Raw genomic sequence first — 19,266 nt, 5'->3', positions numbered from 1 at the left:
CAATTTGCATATATCCCATCAGCCTTCAGTACAGGAAATTGAAGGTATTACACAGTACAATCTCTGGCTTGGCTGTGTCTTTCTATAAATAACCCTTTATCATGTCCATTGTTAGGATTAATAAATACGTACATACATTTACACACACACACACACACACACACACACACACACACACACACACACACACACACACATATATATGAATCTTCTGATCTAGTATTTATGGATTTACTGCACATCAGCAAATGAAATGCTATCAGAAATACTCTGTCCAGGGATCTAAACTTCTTCTGCAACATCAACATAATGTTTTGGAGGGACAGGTATATCTCGCAGGAGATACCGCTGCTCTGGAACAAAGTTCATACTTGTCCATGTTCTAGTACAGCTTGGATTTATGGATGTGAAATAAAAATTTACCCCAGGACTGCTCACTGCACAACTAATGGACAGAGGCAGCTCCTAAATGCTTTATCCCTTCATCATTCTGAAAAAAAAAACAAAGATCAAGGTTCTTCAGTCAACATAGCAGTTGAAAAAACTAATTAAATAGTTAATGCAAGAACAGAAAGGGAAGTAGCAACATGTAGAATGAGGGATCAATCTACTGGCAGTAGTTGAACCCTATGAGCACTAGAAAACTAGCAAGGCTGTGCAAATTTACCACTGCATGGTTCCTGTAAGTATGGTCCCTAGAAACCATAAGGTATAGAACAGGCTTTGTTTTCCTTGTTTTGGATAAAATACATCAGTGAATAAAAAGCAAATAAAAAGAAGAGGATCAACAGTAAACGGCTAAGAGTTCAGTTTATATTACCATTCCAGCAGCTGATTCTGGAACTTGTACATGCAGTGTCTATCATGGTCACTTGTCTTAAAGACAAAGTTTGATATCAATTGTGACGAACAATGTATATCACAAAGGATACAAACATTGTTAAACATTTAATGTTATTTCTTTTGGTGTCCACAAAGAGCAGTACTTTCACATATGTTTAATATTTGTTGACTTATGTCCACAAAGAGCAGTACTTTCACATATGTTTAATATTTGTTGACTTATGTCCACAAAGAGCAGTACTTTCACATATGTTTAATATTTGTTGACTTATGTCCACAAAGAGCAGTACTTTCACATATGTTTAATATTTGTTGACTTATGTCCACAAAGAGCAGTACTTTCACATATGTTTAATATTTGTTGACTTATGTCCACAAAGAGCAGTACTTTCACATATGTTTAATATTTGTTGACTTATGTCCACAAAGAGCAGTACTTTCACATATGTTTAATATTTGTTGACTTATGTCCACAAAGAGCAGTACTTTCACATATGTTTAATATTTGTTGACTTATGTCCACAAAGAGCAGTACTTTCACATATGTTTAATATTTGTTGACTTATGTCCACAAAGAGCAGTACTTTCACATATGTTTAATATTTGTTGACTTATGTCCACAAAGAGCAGTACTTTCACATATGTTTAATATTTGTTGACTTATGTCCACAAAGAGCAGTACTTTCACATATGTTTAATATTTGTTGACTTATGTCCACAAAGAGCAGTACTTTCACATATGTTTAATATTTGTTGACTTATGTCCACAAAGAGCAGTACTTTCACATATGTTTAATATTTGTTGACTTATGTCCACAAAGAGCAGTACTTTCACATATGTTTAATATTTGTTGACTTATGTCCACAAAGAGCAGTACTTTCACATAAGTTTAATATTTGTTGACTTATGTCCACAAAGAGCAGTACTTTCACATATGTTTAATATTTGTTGACTTATGTCCACAAAGAGCAGTACTTTCACATATGTTTAATATTTGTTGACTTATGTCCACAAAGAGCAGTACTTTCACATATGTTTAATATTTGTTGACTTATGTCCACAAAGAGCAGTACTTTCACATATGTTTAATATTTGTTGACTTATGCGCCGAATGATTTTCTTTATCACCGTTTTTAAGCTCAAATTATTGACTTAACTTGTGAGATTTCTTAGAAAGTAATCTGTTGGCATTTAAACAAATAATATTTGCTCTTATGTAAAACAGAAGCAGGAACAGGATAACGTTCAGTAACGTGGCAGAAGGACAGCTTGGGAAGACGGATAAGAAAGGTATAGGAGAGCTTCCTTTATCTGTTCACTGGAGCTAATGGCTTAAAGGAGAGGGCTGCAGTCACTGAATGTATTTTTTCTTTTTTTCTTACTTTTTATCTTTTTTGCTGAGCACTTTGTCTTTCTGTGCTCAAGAGATTCCTCAAAAATAAAGGTGCTATAGAAAAAAAAAGTTTAAAGGTCTTGTGTGGAAAGGGTTGGGTGTAAAGGCTTTCCCACAAAAGCTATCAGAAATAAGTGTTAAGCCTCTGGTAATTTAGATTCAGCTCCCAGACTCCAGGACTGTCAGTGCTGGATGTTCTTCTCAACTGCCATTCATCTAAGAGAGTCTTTTCTATGTTTATTTGTTATCATTCTACTCCAAAATGGTGGTTTCCAAACACAAAGTCCCTTATCAACTAATGTGCAGTCATGTCAAGCTACAGTTCCTTTAGTCTTAATATTTTGTCTTTGTAGTGGAGTATGTCCACAAAGAGCAGAACTCGCCTTAAAAATCAATGGTTATGTCCCTGTTGTAACCCCGACTAGATCTCCCTATAATCCCCTCTACTCCTCCCTCTCCCTCTTCCTTCTTTTCTTCTACTAGCTTTACTATCATCACTTTATAAGTGCTAGCTCTCTAATTTTCCTTCTCCTCCTTTAGGTGCATTTCTTTTTACTGAAAGTATATTTTTTACTGATCTACTCTCTCTTTTTATTCTGTTTATTTTCTCTTTCTCTCATACTCTCCTTATATATCCTTCCTATAAAATAATGTGAAATAAGTTTAATTTTTATTTTTTGTGTGAGAATGATGAATCCTATTATGTTATGTTAATATTAAATCCTGTGATGTCTTCCTGTATATTTGCATATTCCCACCTCCTTCTTTTTACCACGCTCATTTTTTGTATATTATGTAACTGTGTTTATCTCTATGTGGAGCTTTTCTCCCCGGGCCTCTACTGAAAATGGAAATATATCCAGTTAGACTAGCCCGGTTAACAAATGTAAAATAAAAATAAATAAATAAATAAATAATTTTTATAACATCATTTTTGTTTAAAATTCTTTCCCACTAATACACAAATTTCAGTGCAAAACCTAATAAATTCTCAATATCAGGTGATGAAGATAATATAGACTTGGACTTGAACTGATTATGAAGCAAATTATGTTTTGCAGATGAGAGTTAGTTATTATATCCACCACTGTATGTCAGTAAGAAATGTGGCGTGAATGCTAAAATCCAGCAATGACCTGTAACACCTGGGACTGCACTTTTTATAGTGTCTTTATATCAACTATAGACAATGTTTGTGTTTACATTCCATGTGCAGCTCAGATCCATAAGCACACAAGTCCAGCAGTTGATGATGGATATTTATAAGTGATTCTGCCACATGCAAGAAAAAGTGGGAGTAAGGGGATGTTAAATCTGTTGTGATAAGTAATGGACATTGCTTAATTTCATAAGTATTCTCCATCTGGTTCTGTGCCACAGATGATAATGCCTTCATTGCTACCCAGATGACACAGTATCAACTGGGTATTCTGGCACGTGAGGAGCTAGCCATGGAGGATAGAGTTGAGTAAGGGATCAATGCCCTCTAATTTATCCTAATGAGAGGGAGGGAGGCAGTTCACCAGTCTGTTACATTACTGACAGTGGAGGCTGAGTATTGCAGCATACAGCACTATGGACAACATGCTTCCCAATCAGAGTACATTGTAGCCAGGAATGTGCACTACAAAAATGCATATGTTGGGGGAGGGGAGGCTGACACTGTGAGTATCTGTACTCATTGGAGTTATTGTTGGGAAAGTGAAGATTAGAGCAAGTAATAATTCATACTGCTGCTGGGATGACAGTCCCCTATGACTAATTATTCCCCACTGAGAACAATTTGGACAATCAGTTGGTCAGCAGGCTTACAGAAGATGCAGGAAAAACATGTACGAAATGGATGAGAAATTAAGCAGAACATTCCCTTAAGATATGTGTGAGAATCTGTAGCAGATCTTAGGTGGTACAAAATAGTTTGGAAAAGTACCACATCTGCACTAGAATGTAAATGGGTTGCTGGAAGAATGTTTGTTAAACAAACTGCAGACCAGGTCAGCAATTCAGCCAAATAAATGGGCAGTTAACTGACTGAGAGTATAACTTACAAGTTTTGCTGACCTCAGAGTTCATCACACTAGACAGGGGGAGGGATACAGTATGTACTGGTATGTGATGGGTTTTTCCTCTTCACAGAAAATGTTTGTTGAAGTTTTTCATTTGGCTTTATCTGAATGAACATGATGCAGTCAGTCACCAATTTGTAATATTATATCCTGATAAAACAGGGATTATTACTAATAATGGTGAAAATGTGTAAAACTCTTTTAGTAGGTGTTCATTATACAGGCAAAAAACAGAATACCATCTGACTCATCAGTGTTTGGACACAGCTTAGCGCCCCTGACTGGTAAGATATTAAATGATTCAGGCTAAATGCCTTAATATGAACTTATGAACCTATAATGTACAAGTCATTATAGTACACATTTTTGGAAGTTAAGCTTGGTATAAAGGTCATTGGTCAGACCTTACAGATTCATCTAAGCTGAGAAGATTGAGGCAGCCAATGGGAAGCCATAATTTTCTGGTAATAAAAGTGGCTGCCCGAATCACACCCCTTCTTGTATCAATGATCACAGAGCAGGTGTTACTCAGAGCTAAGAAGAATTACTGCTGGTTGTAATAATTAGTGTGTGGTATTAACACAACATTTTATATCAACAGTTTTAAGAGCAGAATGATGGAGTCAGATCAGTGCTGTACCTTAGTTAACAAACACAAATACTTTAATAATTTCCATTGACTCCTTTGAAATCTGTCCTTATGGCCAAAGCAAAGGCAGTCTCCACTTCTTTAGCCTCTGATTCTACCAGGAGAATGTAGTGATGCACTTCCTTTGTTTAATTTTTTTGACATTCTTATATTTATTTACTTAAAGCACTGCCAGTTAGCTTAATCTGGTTATATACTCTGGTGGTGAGAGTAGTAGGAAATACTGGACACTAATCACTGCTTTAAATACTGGGAAGTAAGCAGAGAATGCTACATACTAACAAGTTACCATTATTATTGTATACGTCTATTCTTTTTGCCCATAAACCCTTCATCAATGATCCTTCAGTCTTTTATTAATCTATCCCCAGAAGCATTCTGACAGCTAACACTGACTGACAGAACCCACACTGTAAACGTTGCAGACTCCAAATCTGACTTCAAACCAGTGACAAGTGGAGTACCACAGGGTTCATTCTTGGGACATCTCTTGTGTAGTATCTACTTCTCTGAAGTACAGGCTAACACAGAAGGCCTTTGGCTAACGAAGTTCGCAGATGACTGCAAACTAGGAGCCATAGTCGAGTCCCCAAATGATGTGGACATCCTACAGAAGGGCCTCACTGAGACAGATGCCTGGCGTCAGAGACATGGCTTCAAGCTCAATGCCAAAAAGTGCATTGTCATCCCCTTTGGTAAAAACTCTGTACCCATGAACTACCACATAGGCGGCAGACTACTTAACGCTGAATGTGTGATAAGAGACCTTGGGACTCAGGTGGATAGTAGTCTCTCTTTTGATATTTGATAATCACATCGCCACAGTAGTCAAGAAATCCTTCTATGTGGCACACCTCATCACAAAAGGGTTCTTATCCAGGAAAAAAGAGGTCATTGTCCCCATTTACTCGACACTCATTAGACACATTATAGAGTACAATGCCCCTTTTGGAATGTACCTCACAAGACATCTACAGCAGCTGGAAAGGCCACAGAAATACCTCACAAAGAGGATTACTGGCCTTAAACAGATGCCGTACACTGACGTCTCAAAAAACTCCAGCTTTACTCCGTAGCATATCGCCTACTCCGAGGTGATCTCTGCCTAACACATAAAGCTATGTCAAATCCAGAACTGTTGGATATGCTACACCTAAAGAAATCCCAATCCCTCCGAGCTACATGCTCTAGGGACCTAAACCTTGTCACCACAATAAACAGGACATGCTGGAGGGATAGATTCCTGTCCCAGAGACTTCCCACGCTCTGGAACAGGCTAGCCATCTATGTAAAGCAGAGTTCCTCATTAGCACTCTTCAAGAAAAATCTTAAGTGGGTGGTAAATAGGAAATTCATCCCGGGATCACTTCTGTGGCTCTGCTCAACAGGGGCACAGGGAAATAACTTTCTGGGGTGGTGTAAGCCAGGGAACCTTGTTGGCTAGGCTTACTTAGGCCCTTGGGCCGATAGCCTAGTACCTACCTATGAACCTAAGTTGTTACAGGGACAGCCATTACTTACCCAGTTTCTTAAATACACCTTAACCCTAGACTGGAGGCCAACTTTTGACTTCTCAGTGTGAAGCATGATAGGTCCCAGTACATCATCCTTAGTGATTACTGGGAGAATCCTAATCCTAACCTTCTCTATCATCTAGTGGTCAATGGATGGAGAGAATGCCTACACTGAGATGACTGATGCATGCAGCTGCCTCCATGCACTCATACCCACAGCAAGGATATATGCAGTGGTGATAAGCCACATCTCTGCAACCCCTGTCCCCGAGAGACAGAGGTGGAGCTCTGATGGCAGGCCTTCCACTACATCGTCGTTTCAGGATAGGTGTGTCTACTCTGACTGTTCTTGCCCATCTGTGCCTAACTGGCTCTTTTAGTGCACAGGCATACTTGAATAAATTGTGATGCACTCAGGGCTTCATGACTCTGTGCCATAAAGCAGGCTGTTGGCCAAGTTACTATGCTACATTTCTTCAAAGAGGCAGTGGGCAATGGTGCCGCTTCTGTTTTTTTTCCCTCATCACATATATGTTCATAGGTGTCTACTAGGCTAATGGCTTTACAAGCCTAGCCCATAGGATTACCCTGGCATCATATAAAAAGTATTTTGATAAATCGAGAAAAGTTCTGTGAAAGAGAGGCATCACATGAGTTTAATAATATTCTGACTCTTTAGGGCTGTCACATATCTCTATGCATCTGTCTATAAGGTCCCAAATAATACCATTATGCATAACTGTAACCTTTAACTAAGACTTATTGTCCACTGTTCCTTGGTGTTTGTGTTTCTTTACTTTTATATTCTGTATAATGCTCATGATTATGATATTACCACTAGTTTAGTACTTTTCAGAGGCTGTGCCAAAAGAACCTGTTCAAGTTTATTTGAAAATCTGTTTTAATTTGGAGTTACCGCAGTGTAGTCATCCATTATAAAATGTTTCTGCTCTGTAACATAATTCTGTGGCTGCTTGAAAAAGGTGGAATAAATCTCATCTGGTACAAATGGCTGTTTCTATGGAGACTGTGCCGAGAACATGGTGTATCTGATACTATGGCATTCCCGTTTCATGTTCTATTACATTTCCATTTTTATATCTATTTTTTCATCAGAAATTCATGCAGCAACTAAAATGATGTCTCTTCTGCAAGCAGTATGATGTCACAGAGTTCATTCAGATGAGAAGAAACCACATTCATTGTGACCCTGTGTAGTGCTGGGTAGCAGTGACTGGAAAGAAGATGTTACCAGGAGGAATTTTATAATTTCATTAATTTATGGTTAGGAACAGACACAGAAAGTGAAAAACATTTCAAACTGTAGAATCTGCCCCACACCCATTGAGGTGCCTTTGAGATGAAATGTTACCATTAGTCACCCCACAGAACTTTTGCCAGAAGCAGTACATAAACTTATATAGTCTGTATGTGGATTGGGTACTAGAATATGTAAACACAGATGGAAGGATTTTCTCACAGCTTTAACCTATAACAGACATGTCTCTGAACTTAAACAAACCACCTTTTATATTTTCATGTGTATTTATGTCTCTTTTTAAAAGTTTAAGAAAGTCTGTACTGTATGTAGACCACCTCCCCTTAAAGTTTTTGTGTATATGTATCTTGAGAGACATTGTTAAATAAATCACTGTGTTCCCAGGAGGCCTGGTGTATAAAGATGTTTTTCTCATTTAAAATCCATGTGTTGAATTAAAGAACACTTTGCAGATTTGGTTTGGTTATAGTTTTATTTTTTTCTGTGCTGAGTACACTTTTGCTGTGTCTAACAGAGTTTATTTTTCCATTGTTTTATGATGTTTATATTTGCATATCCACCCATTTTCACATGTAGCTATAGGTCACTTCTGGCAAACAGACAGCCAGTATTCTTTTTTCTTTCTGATGAGGGTCTGTTATATCACTTCTCCAGACCCTAAGCAACTAGTTCGGGAGTGTTTTTCACATTATCCCACATAATAAAAAAGGAAAGGCATTTGGACTAAATTTGTGTGTCTTTAGGCCTTGATTCTATGTCATTGGCATGTGGAAGCTCTTGGAATAACCTATACTGCATTATGTCAGTTCAGGGAAACTAAAACTGGAAATGATCCTTAAGCAGCTTTGAGTGAACTGGCAGCATTTGTAGTTCTTTAAACAGAGTGCACCAGTTGGCTAAGAAACCATAAAACAGGCCAGTCTCAGCTTTGCTGAGTTACTTGTCGAGGATTGAGTCTCTGGGGATGAAAAGAAATACTGTTCTCTACATGGCATATTTTAAAGGATGGGCCCATGACTGTAAGATCACAGACCTCCCCGTGTTTTAAATGCTCATATTTATCCCTGAATCAAAGTAGAGCTGTCCTGATAATATTAACACCTGCTTATAGCCATTTTCCAGGACACACAAACACACACACACATCAGAGATAGAGGGACTTTAGCCTCTGCCAGCAGTTCCTCAAGCATTGGCTTAAATCCTCCATCTGCCCGTACTGGAAAGTAAAGATTAACAAACAAAGAGTCACAAAAGAGTATGTCTGTATCATCTCTGCAGTATAGTTAAGCAAGTTCATCCTAGACTGTATCACAAGCAAGTATGACAGGCAGACATGTAGCCAGTTTGCCTGTGGTACATCTCACTTGTGCAGACTTTTTTTTTATTTTAGTGTATCTTTCAGCTCCTCCTGGCAGAATCTCTGCCATTAACAGTCATGTGACTCCTTCTGCTGCAGCATGGGACATAATGACTGCTTAAATTTTTCTTAGAGCTTAATAAACATAACTGTTCATCTTAACACTACAGAGAGCTATGCACTGCACTAGAAAGATACCATCACTAGTTTCCTGAATTTGGTCAAAAAAGAGGAGCTAAGGGAAGCTGCTGTTGAATCGCAAGTCATTTTAGACTGTTTAGAGGTCTCCCAAAGAAAGCTTCCCTTTTCACACCAACTCTATTTCTTGGCAGCATACATGACTATATGGGATCTCGCCAACCAGCTGCCCAGTCAGCCAAGCAACATCTCAAACCTGTTATGGATAATGCCTTCAAAGAAATCTGTACAATTTTCTAGCATGGATGTAAACAAGTTATTTTAAATCTTTATGTATTTCAGTCTTGAGTCAGTAAATATCCAGGCATTTTGTTGTTCATAACCAGAAAAAAAGCAACTGCAATAACACAAAAAAAAACATACTCCTTGAAGTCTTGAGAGACACCAGGCCAAGGTTATTTCCCACTGTGAGTTAAAACAAAGTGATTCTTCTATTTTACAGCCATTGTTATTCATATCTGGGATCTTATGTATTCATTTCCCATCCTAAATCCTATGTTTTAAGCCTTTTAACATTTCAGCATACACGCAGCTGTGTAACTCAGTCTAACCCAATGTTCACTTAGACTAATACCACAAAGCTAAATGTACATGGTCAAAAAATACATTACTCTATGAAATAAAGATCAATTTAATAGTTAAAATCCAAAATTACACCAAATGCTTTTAGACCAATGAATTTAGACCAAATGCATTGAACCCTACACACACACACACACACACACACACACACACACACACACACACACATATATGTGTATATATATTTAAAATTCTAAGCACACACTTGAGGATATGTGAAAACAAACATTTATTTAATGAGTAATCCACTTTGGCCGTGCACAGTTAATACTTACACTGTTTACATGGCTGCTTGTTATAATAATGAGACTCACAATTTCAAGTCACAGAATTATGAAAAAAAAGTAAAAGTAAAAGAAAGCAGCAAATGTCAACAACTGCTGTTCTACTTTAAAAAGATTTTTGTACTGAGGGGCGCTTGTCCCCCTGCACCTTCATACACTCAGGACATTTTATATATATATATATATATATATATATATATATATATATATATATATATATATATATATATACTGTCACTGAGACTGTCATACCCCAGATAAATGGGAGTACTCCCAGATAAAGTGATCTTGGACTTAATACATGTAAATCCCCATTTTTGCACACTCGTTCTTGTTGTTCCAGGAGTTGCTTTTACAAGTTTCACAATTTAAAACTGTTATCCTATTTACCTAGTACCTTTATTACAAGTTTTCAGTCCTATCATTTTGGTTTCTCACAGCCTTTCGAGCAAACAAGCTGTAAGCTGTAGTTCACAACTGTAAGCCTCATCTAGGTTTCATTCTAGCTCCGCACAAAGTCTTTACCTGATTTTCAGACCACGTCCATCATAGGCCCTGAATGGGCCATCCAAAAAGATTTTCACTTGATCTTCTGGGCACATCCATCATAGGCCCCAAATGGCCATCCAGCTCCAGAAACTTTGGAAACAAAAATCTTCAAATAAATCCCCTGCATTTCCCCGTGATAATTCTACTGTCCTTCTTACTGTTTCTGGGTACAGCCTTTTTTTCTCTTGATTGTTTTTTGAAAATTTTAACAACAAAACATTAATATATGATAATAGAAATATTATAAAACAAATATACATATCTATAAGACTACAGCTTTTTGTATACCACAAACAGGAAATTAGTGTCTAATCCGTCCGTCCATCCACAACCCCTTTTTCCCATTTTTTGCACATGGGGTCGGGGTTTCACATCATCAGTGGCAATAATCTAGAGCGAAAGTTCACAGTGTTGGATGGTTAGTTCTGTCTCGTTTTTTTCTTCCATACCCCATGCACAAATACTCACACCTGGAGTCAGTTTAGAGTGTCCAATCCACCTACCACGTCTTTGGAATGTGGGGGGGGCATTCTATTACAACCAACTGTCTGACTACTGAATTCAACATTTTATAAAGAAACAAGGATGCTGCTGCGGTGGTGGTGCTGCGGTAGCGTTGTCGCCTCACAGTAAGACGTTGTCCCATTCGATTCTCAGCTAGAGCGTCTTCTGTGTGGAGACATGCGTGAATGGGCGTACATCTACTGCCAGTCATTAGCGGACTGGAGTTCTGCTGTGGCGACCCCTAACCGGGAAAAGCCGAAAGACATAAGTATAAAGAAACAAGGATGCTAGGTCTGCTCGATTTCCTAAACAATACTTGATCACATGAATTCATGGTGCAGTTAATCAAACGGAAACATACATACTTTCAATCCTTATAAGAGAATTGTGAACATAGTCTGATAAAGATAAACAAATACATTTCTCTCTTCAAAGATTTTTGCATGGCATATTAAGCTAACATTGTGAACTACCTTGGGAAGTATTATTGGACAAGCTACATGCCCTACTTAGGTTCCTAGGTTGGTACTAGGCTATCGGCCCTAGGGCCTATACAAGCCTAGCCATAACAATTTCCTGGCTATTTCTTCCCACACTATTTACTTCCCTGGACTATCAGCTAACTCCCTCAAGTTTGCATAAGAATTGTATCATGAGTGTGTCATACATTTTTTTAATTTATTCACTCTTTACAGTTTGCAGACTCTTTGTGAAAGCAGATAGAGTCATACAACCTCCCTCTGTGAAATAATACTTTCTCCCTGCATCACTCATCTTGTATCCTCAGACTGTGACTTCATATTCTTGTTCACGTCTTTCTTTGAAAGATGGTTTCCTCATGTATGAATCCATAAGTCCATGACTTCACAGAAGCAAATAACAGCACCCTGTACTGGATTCTATTTGAAAAGAAGTAACAGACTGTAGCTGATACCAATAGCACTTTCACCACAAGATAATCCCCCCATGATACATGATAACTACTTACCTGAAAAAGCAGGGCTGCTGAAGCATCCATTTACTAAGTATTCGCAAAGGAAGAAATACATTTACAAAAAAACAACCTTTCGTATTACCTGGGAATGGGCTAAGGACGTTGACAAGCCCTTTCACAGAAGAGAATGAAAATACTCAAAAATTCAGTGCACAAAGCAAAAAAAATATTCACAATAAAGCAATGGAACTGGTGGGATAAAGCAATGGAACTGGTGGGATAGCCTTAGAAATCTAACAGAATGGGAATAGAAATTAGTAGTAACTCTAAAATACTTTTCTAGTAATTTATGAGAAGAAAGCAAGGGTTCTTGTGACTGAAGCGGGCAAATGTGGTTCCTGTTTACAAAACTGAGAGCAAGAGATCATGTTGACGCTATCAGTCAGTATGTGTGATGTAAGTTATAGGGAAATTATGAAATCACTGTTATAGGGTTATGGCACAGAACTCAAGGCAGCATGGATTTATAACAGAAAGATAAAAATATTATATAAAGGTAATTTAATATGTTTTTTCTTCAACAAGATTATTTAGAAGTAATTTAACATATTTCTTCTTCCAAGTAATAGGGCATTGGATCAAAAAGGGGTGATGGATATGGATTGATTATTAGATTTCAGCAGGGGATCTGATATGATACCACATGATATGCTAGTGAACACACCTTAGAGGGATTTAGTTGTATGAGGAAAATTTTGGACAGACAATAGGACACATACAGTTTTATCAAACAGAATGAACTCAGATGAAAGTGTGGTGACTAGTGGAGTACTACAGTGTGGCCAGACCTTTTCACTATATAAGTGACTCTGCAGAAGACCTGGAAAGAAAATGTTGCCATTTTGTTTGCTAATAGCATAACATAATACAATAGAGCTAATATGCATAACAGTGTAGAATGGATGAGAAGTAATTTGGCAAGACAGGTAGAATAGCCAAAACATGGCAACTGAGACTGGAAGCAAAAAAAAAAAAAGCAAAACAATGAATATGGGAAGCTAAAATCACACCTTTATACACTGAATAACACTACAGCATTAGAAACTAAAATTTCAGTAGGTCAGAGAAGAGTCTAACTATAAATATTTCAGGTGCAGTTTCATGTAAGTATATCCGAAGAAGAGAATACAGACTGAGAAGGACAGAAGGCATCCGAATACAAAGGGAAGCATATTTCAGCATCTAGTGGCATTAATCAGACATGCCCTATTTCCACAGTAGAGTTTGTGCTTCTGTGTGGATAGTGATAAGTGAGACGCTAAGGATGACTGTAAGTCTATAGCAGTGATTTATGGAGGAAGAGGGTGTACAGGAGTGAAGGTCAGTAAGAGAAGTAAAGGCTATAGTAAATCAGTAAGAATGAGAAGAACTAGGTAAGGATATAGAAGGGGAGACACTGAGCTCTCATTACTGAAATACATTAATATACCTGGGGTGGGGGAGCAGCATACTTCATTGGTGCCCCAATTTTGTCATAGTTTGTTAGTGGGACTATAATTATGAATGGTAAGGTACATTATTTCAAGTAAGTTAAAACTCCTTTCTTTTAAAAACAGACCCAGATTCTAGGCAGAGTAGGTGAGAAATACTTGTGTCATTTACCTGGACAGTAGATATTAGCTGAATACAGTAAAAAAATAAGCAAATAAAAGGTGGGTAAGACTTCCCAGTTGTGTGAAATGCTTGACACTTGCTGCAATATAATATATAAGAACAAAACTAAAGAATTGTGTGGCAACAAAGAAGTTTGCCAAAAGTTACTTCAGTGTCAGACTTTCAGGCCACTGATCTCTTGTTAATATAATTAGTTTTCTGTATCAGTCTGACCATATGTGAGACCATCTATTTTTATGCCTAACCACTGGAAATGTTTCTAGTTGAGACTCATGTTTTTGAATTACCAGTGCATTACAAATTTGTTTGTTTCTTTCGGCTTTTCCCGGTTAGGGTTCGCCACAGCGGAACTCCGGTCTGCTAATGATTGGCAGTAGATTTTTACATACCGAGTTGCCAGCTCTGACGCACAACCTTCAACGAAGGTACGCCCATTCACGCATGTCTCCACACAGAAGATGCTCTAGCTTAGTATCGAACCGAACAGCATCTTACTGTGAGGCGACAACACTACCGCAGCACCACCACTGCAGTATACCAGTGCATTACAAATACAAAGTGATAAACAGCATATTCCATACAAATATACCTTATAACATGGCCTGTAAAAGACTATGCCCCCCCCAGAAGTACAGAATTCAGTCAATTCAAGTATTTCATCTTCTGTATGCATCACATTCCAATACAACATTTAAAACTAGGATATATTATGTTAATCTGTATGCATTCAACAGTGGACACACTAGGGGAAACAACTTACTAATATTTTTGTGCTGTGGCTAGCTTATATAACAGTTAGAAAGCTGTCATTTAAACAACAAAAAAAAAACGGAAAAGGAAAAAAGCAATGTGAAATATGAATGTCTCAAATTATGGACAGAGAACAGCTCTGAAAAAATGGGATTTAGGCCTGAAGTGATAAGTGTTACTTCATTAGCAGCTCTTTTGGCAAAAATTAAAGGATGAAAGATGTGTCAGAAACATAATACCCAAGAGCAGATGAGTTACATGGGAATACTAGTCAGGATGTTTTATCTGTAATTGACAATGGCCTGTCCTTGCCTAACTCATGGATAAATAGCTGTTGCTTAATGTTAATTAATGATGTACTGCCCTTGACTCACCAAGTCTCATCCTTACAAGTCCTTGCGTTATCCTTGAACTGAACATTTTTTAAGCCATTATTTATCTTGTATTTGGATATGTGCTAACTGTTATACACCTTTTTAACTGTTACTGGCACACACTTTCATAACAATTTAGTCATTTAAATGTGAGAAACTTCTAAACTTTCAGGGTCTTACAGGGTCTGTCTTACTCACTACGGAGATGGTATACTGAAACTTGATTTTAAGAAAGCATTTATGCAAGCTAAACTGTAACTTTTTTCATGCACCCTGGTGGACACTGTATAAAGGGTCATTATGACTAGGTTGTTTATTGTAACTCATCTGTAGTGCATGGAGTGCCATGATTACACTCCAAGATTAGGAAAAGACAAACTAATTAAGCATTTTTGTAGCACAAGACCCAGTCTTAAAGATTGTAGAGCCCCCCCCAAGTGTTAATATCAGGTCTTGTGCTAGGAAGCAAGAACTGATAGTGCCAGCTAGCAAACGACAGTAGCAGATGTTAAAACCATTTTTTTGTCTGTTGTTTATGCTTGTAGTCCCTCCCTAACTTTGTCTCAAAATGTTGCTCTCACCTAAGACATATGTTGCTGTCTGACAGTTCTCACAAAGTGCTTTGCTGGCTTTGAAAGCCAGCAAAACACTTCACACTTTTTCTCTAACTAGTAGTACATGGAACAAATGAAGCTCCATGCACTACAGTTATGATCGTATCTGTGATGTTAACCTGCTATTATGTCTTCTTAACATGATTGTCAAGTTTCACCTCTCAAGTGAATTTCTTGGTATCCATGTCTCAAACACATAGCAATAGTATGGTTATGATCAGAGACCTGATCATAATCTTCTTTGTATTACATCAGCCTTAGTAATTACACTCAGATATTGGCAAAAAGATTTTTGATAACAGAAAAGGGTATGACAAGGTTGTTATACCTTTGTAAGGTTGCTGTTATTAAGATTCATGCTGCCCCATTGACAGCGTCTGCAACAGAACTGCACCTGAGAAGTCTTACATATTTAAAAGCTGTAAGACACTTAGGGCTAATACACAAACACACACATACACACACAAGCACACACACAAAACAAGAATGACAGAGTGAAGTGTCTAACAGGTTTTTTTTCTAATCACTTCTGAGTGCCACCACTGACTACAGGCTTCCTCCGTAGCTCATCAGGGACATCTCCCCTCTTGGAGATGCTCTTACATATACAGGAATATCACATGTGTGTGGGGAGACTGAGGCGTCAGGACATAGGGAGTGGAACTGGGTCTGAATGAAAAACAGTCATACTGTGACCTGTCAGTTTTTCCAAAGCCCTATTCCCCTACCCATACTATGCTTCCATCTTCTGTTGAACTGATCTACCACAAGGAATGGCATTTTATGAGCTTGTCTTCCTACTCCAGATCCATAGAGTGGTCAGGTTTTCTTGGTCATCCCACCCACTAGCCCTTCATCATTCTCTCCTGAGCTCCAGCCTATACTAGAGCTCACTAGAGAAATGCCTGTCACAAGCCCCTCCCTTAGATAGGCACCCATCCTGCTTTGGTGCCAAGCACCCAATCGACAATCACCGCTTTATTCCAGCATGTGCCACTGCAAAGCTTGTCTAACAACTTTAAATGCTGATGCTTAAGAGGTGCACTGGTTGTTCCCTGTATGACAATGCTAATCTTTTAAAGCTGTAAAGTATGTTGCTCTCCTATGTTTTCCTTTACAACTGGTAATACAGCACTAAAGCTAATGTATTACAAATAATTCTCTGTTCATAACTAACATATTAAGTGTTCCAGATACAGATGTGTCACTTTTCAAGCTTTGCTGTCAAAGGTTAATTTTGTGATATCTGTTTCTCAAATACATAATAAACCCAGTTATGACTAGAGGATCATATTCCTCTATGCTATGCATTTGAAAAATGGATTTCAAGAAATTCACCTTGAAAGCAAATCAGAATCTTTTTCTCAAATACAGTAAACTGAAGTCATGTTTGCAGTCCCAATCATTCGTTGTAAAACATGGGGAGTTTCAGCTGCCATGATGTACTGCCAGTTTTAATAAACATTTAGGAGAGTGAGGTATCTAACAGGCACACTTGCCAACCTCATGCCTCCAGAATCAGGACAAAGGAAAAAGTAATCAGGGACTAAATCCCCAAATCAGAGACACATCTAAAATGCTAGTACATTTAACTTGGAAAGCTTACAAGATCGCGCATTTTCAAAAGAAAAGGACGTCTGTAGATGTAACGATTAGTCTTATTTGTTCATTCTAATCCACCATCATTCCATACAAAACATCTCTCTCAACTGTCCAAATTTTCACAGAATGTCCTGATTTTTGCCTCAAATTTTTGGTGTGTTCCACATAAAATGTGTGGTTCTCTAGCAAATCTTTGAGAATTCAAATCACTAAATAATCACAGTCATTTGAGTTTCAGACTTCATTTCCTTCAGAAAATGCATGCTAACAGTAAATCTGTTATACTAACAACTAAGTTTATAGGAGCAATATTTAAACTCTGTCCCTATTTTGAGCCTTTGTCTCCCCATTATTTTTGGCTTTGCCCTGATTTTTTGTGCAAAGAGGTTGAGAGATACAAACTCACCAACTTTAGGAGGACAGGGAAACATTTTGAGCTAAGTCAGGGGCAGTTAAGCAGTGTGCTAACAGCTTTTTAAGATGTTGGCTGATTAGTGGTGCACTTTAGTTCTGGCTGTCAAAGTGTATTACAGCTTTCAAAGCTGGCAGTAGGTTTCTAATGCACTTTTGTGATGGTTGTGAAATGTGTGACAGTGTGAGACTCACTAGTAACAGTGAGATTAATACATCAAATCCTCACTTTAACAAGCTCATTATATCTAGCTTTTTGCTGCTACACAAGCCTGAACCTTACTCTAAGAAAACTGTTTTTTTCTTGTTTTTACAGCATATTCATGGCTGCTAATTGTTTAGTTGTATTTGAAATCTGGTTATATAAGGTATACTGGATTTTTCTAAGTTACTGTGGTTAAAACTTGATTAAATGTCATGCTATGCCTCTCTGCTATTTTCAAATGGCTAAGTGTGGTGTCTGGTTGTCAAGCCACAGAGTGCATTTGTTAATTGTTTTATTCTTGTGTGAGCTCAGTGTAGCCTTCTTTGTTCATTGCTATGGCTTACCCTATTACATTAACTGATAAGGAACTCTGGTAGTGGAAAAAGTTTTTTTTTTTTTTTTTTTTAAAAAAAAGGTAATTTTTTTTTCAACTTCTGTTACAGGCCCTTCATGCTTTTGCCTCCCCTGATGGAGTGGATGCGAGTAGCTATTTCTCATGCTGAACATAGGCGCAGTTTAACAGTAGACAGTGACGATGTACGACAGTCAGCTCGAATGCTTCTCCCAGGACTGGACTGTGAGCCTCGGCAGCTGAAGTAGGTGCCTTCTGGTATAGCCTTTTTATATCTTACTGAAACTGAAGGGCTACCTGAATGATCTAAAAGCTAAACCAGGAGTGAGGAAAGGGACTAGATAAACCTAGCTGCTTACCTACTATCTATAAATGTTGATGAACTTAAAAGAGCTAGAGTTTTTGTTTTGCATTTTATGTATGTGTATGTATGTATGTATATATATATATATATATATATATATATATATATACACACACACACACACACACACACACACATATATATATATATATATATATATATATATATATATATATATCTACATATATGTAAAAAATATATACTTTGTTCACTGGATGCACTTTTACTATCAGTTTGAAAAATAATCAACAAAATTTTATATTTCAGCAATTCAGGTAGCTGTAGAGGACTGGATTATTAAAAGTTTGCTTTGGGCTAGTCATATGAAGTTGTTACTCAGATTACTTTGTTTGCAAACATTTCTTTAGTAGCCTTGGGTTTTGACATTTATTCCTATTCTTGTCCATATAAAGGAAATGAGGGTGAGACTAGTTTGTAATTAAGTGTATTTTTATGTTGCATTCTGTCTTTTTTTTTCTTTTTTGATTACATGGTAATCCGTGCTGCTTATTCCTACTCTCCCTTTACAGCAGCTCTGAACAGTGGTGCTAAAAATAGAGCATTTCAGTTCAACATGGCACCCAGGAGAAGTGTTAATCGTTAAGACGAGATGGTGAAGTGATACAGCTATTTAATCAGCATGGAAATAACTGGGAAACTGAATGCAGATTAAGCAGCAGGATACTGCAAAAGGGTCTCTTTAATTCATATAGTACTAGTTCCTCAAAATATTACAGAACTAATTGTGTATCATAAGTATTTTCATT

The 19,266-nt window shown here is 37.5% G+C and overlaps 1 protein-coding gene across 1 annotated transcript in view; it reads left to right on the top strand.

The window, feature by feature from the left end:
- The window catches only part of ABTB2 (ankyrin repeat and BTB domain containing 2), a 1,083,316-nt gene that overhangs the window by 787,634 nt on the left and 276,416 nt on the right, over positions 1-19,266 (top strand). Inside the window, exon 4 of the mRNA XM_044082847.1 lies at positions 18,227-18,379. Coding sequence (XP_043938782.1) covers positions 18,227-18,379 — 153 coding nt within the window. The remainder of the gene's footprint in view (positions 1-18,226; positions 18,380-19,266) is intronic.

This window comes from Protopterus annectens, chromosome 9.part0 (assembly GCF_019279795.1).
Source record: "Protopterus annectens isolate FY-2018-M chromosome 9.part0, PAN1.0, whole genome shotgun sequence".
Taxonomy (NCBI): Eukaryota; Metazoa; Chordata; order Ceratodontiformes; family Protopteridae; genus Protopterus; species Protopterus annectens.
The sequence above is the reverse complement of the archived record's forward strand: the minus strand, read 5'-3'. Positions and strand labels throughout refer to the sequence as shown.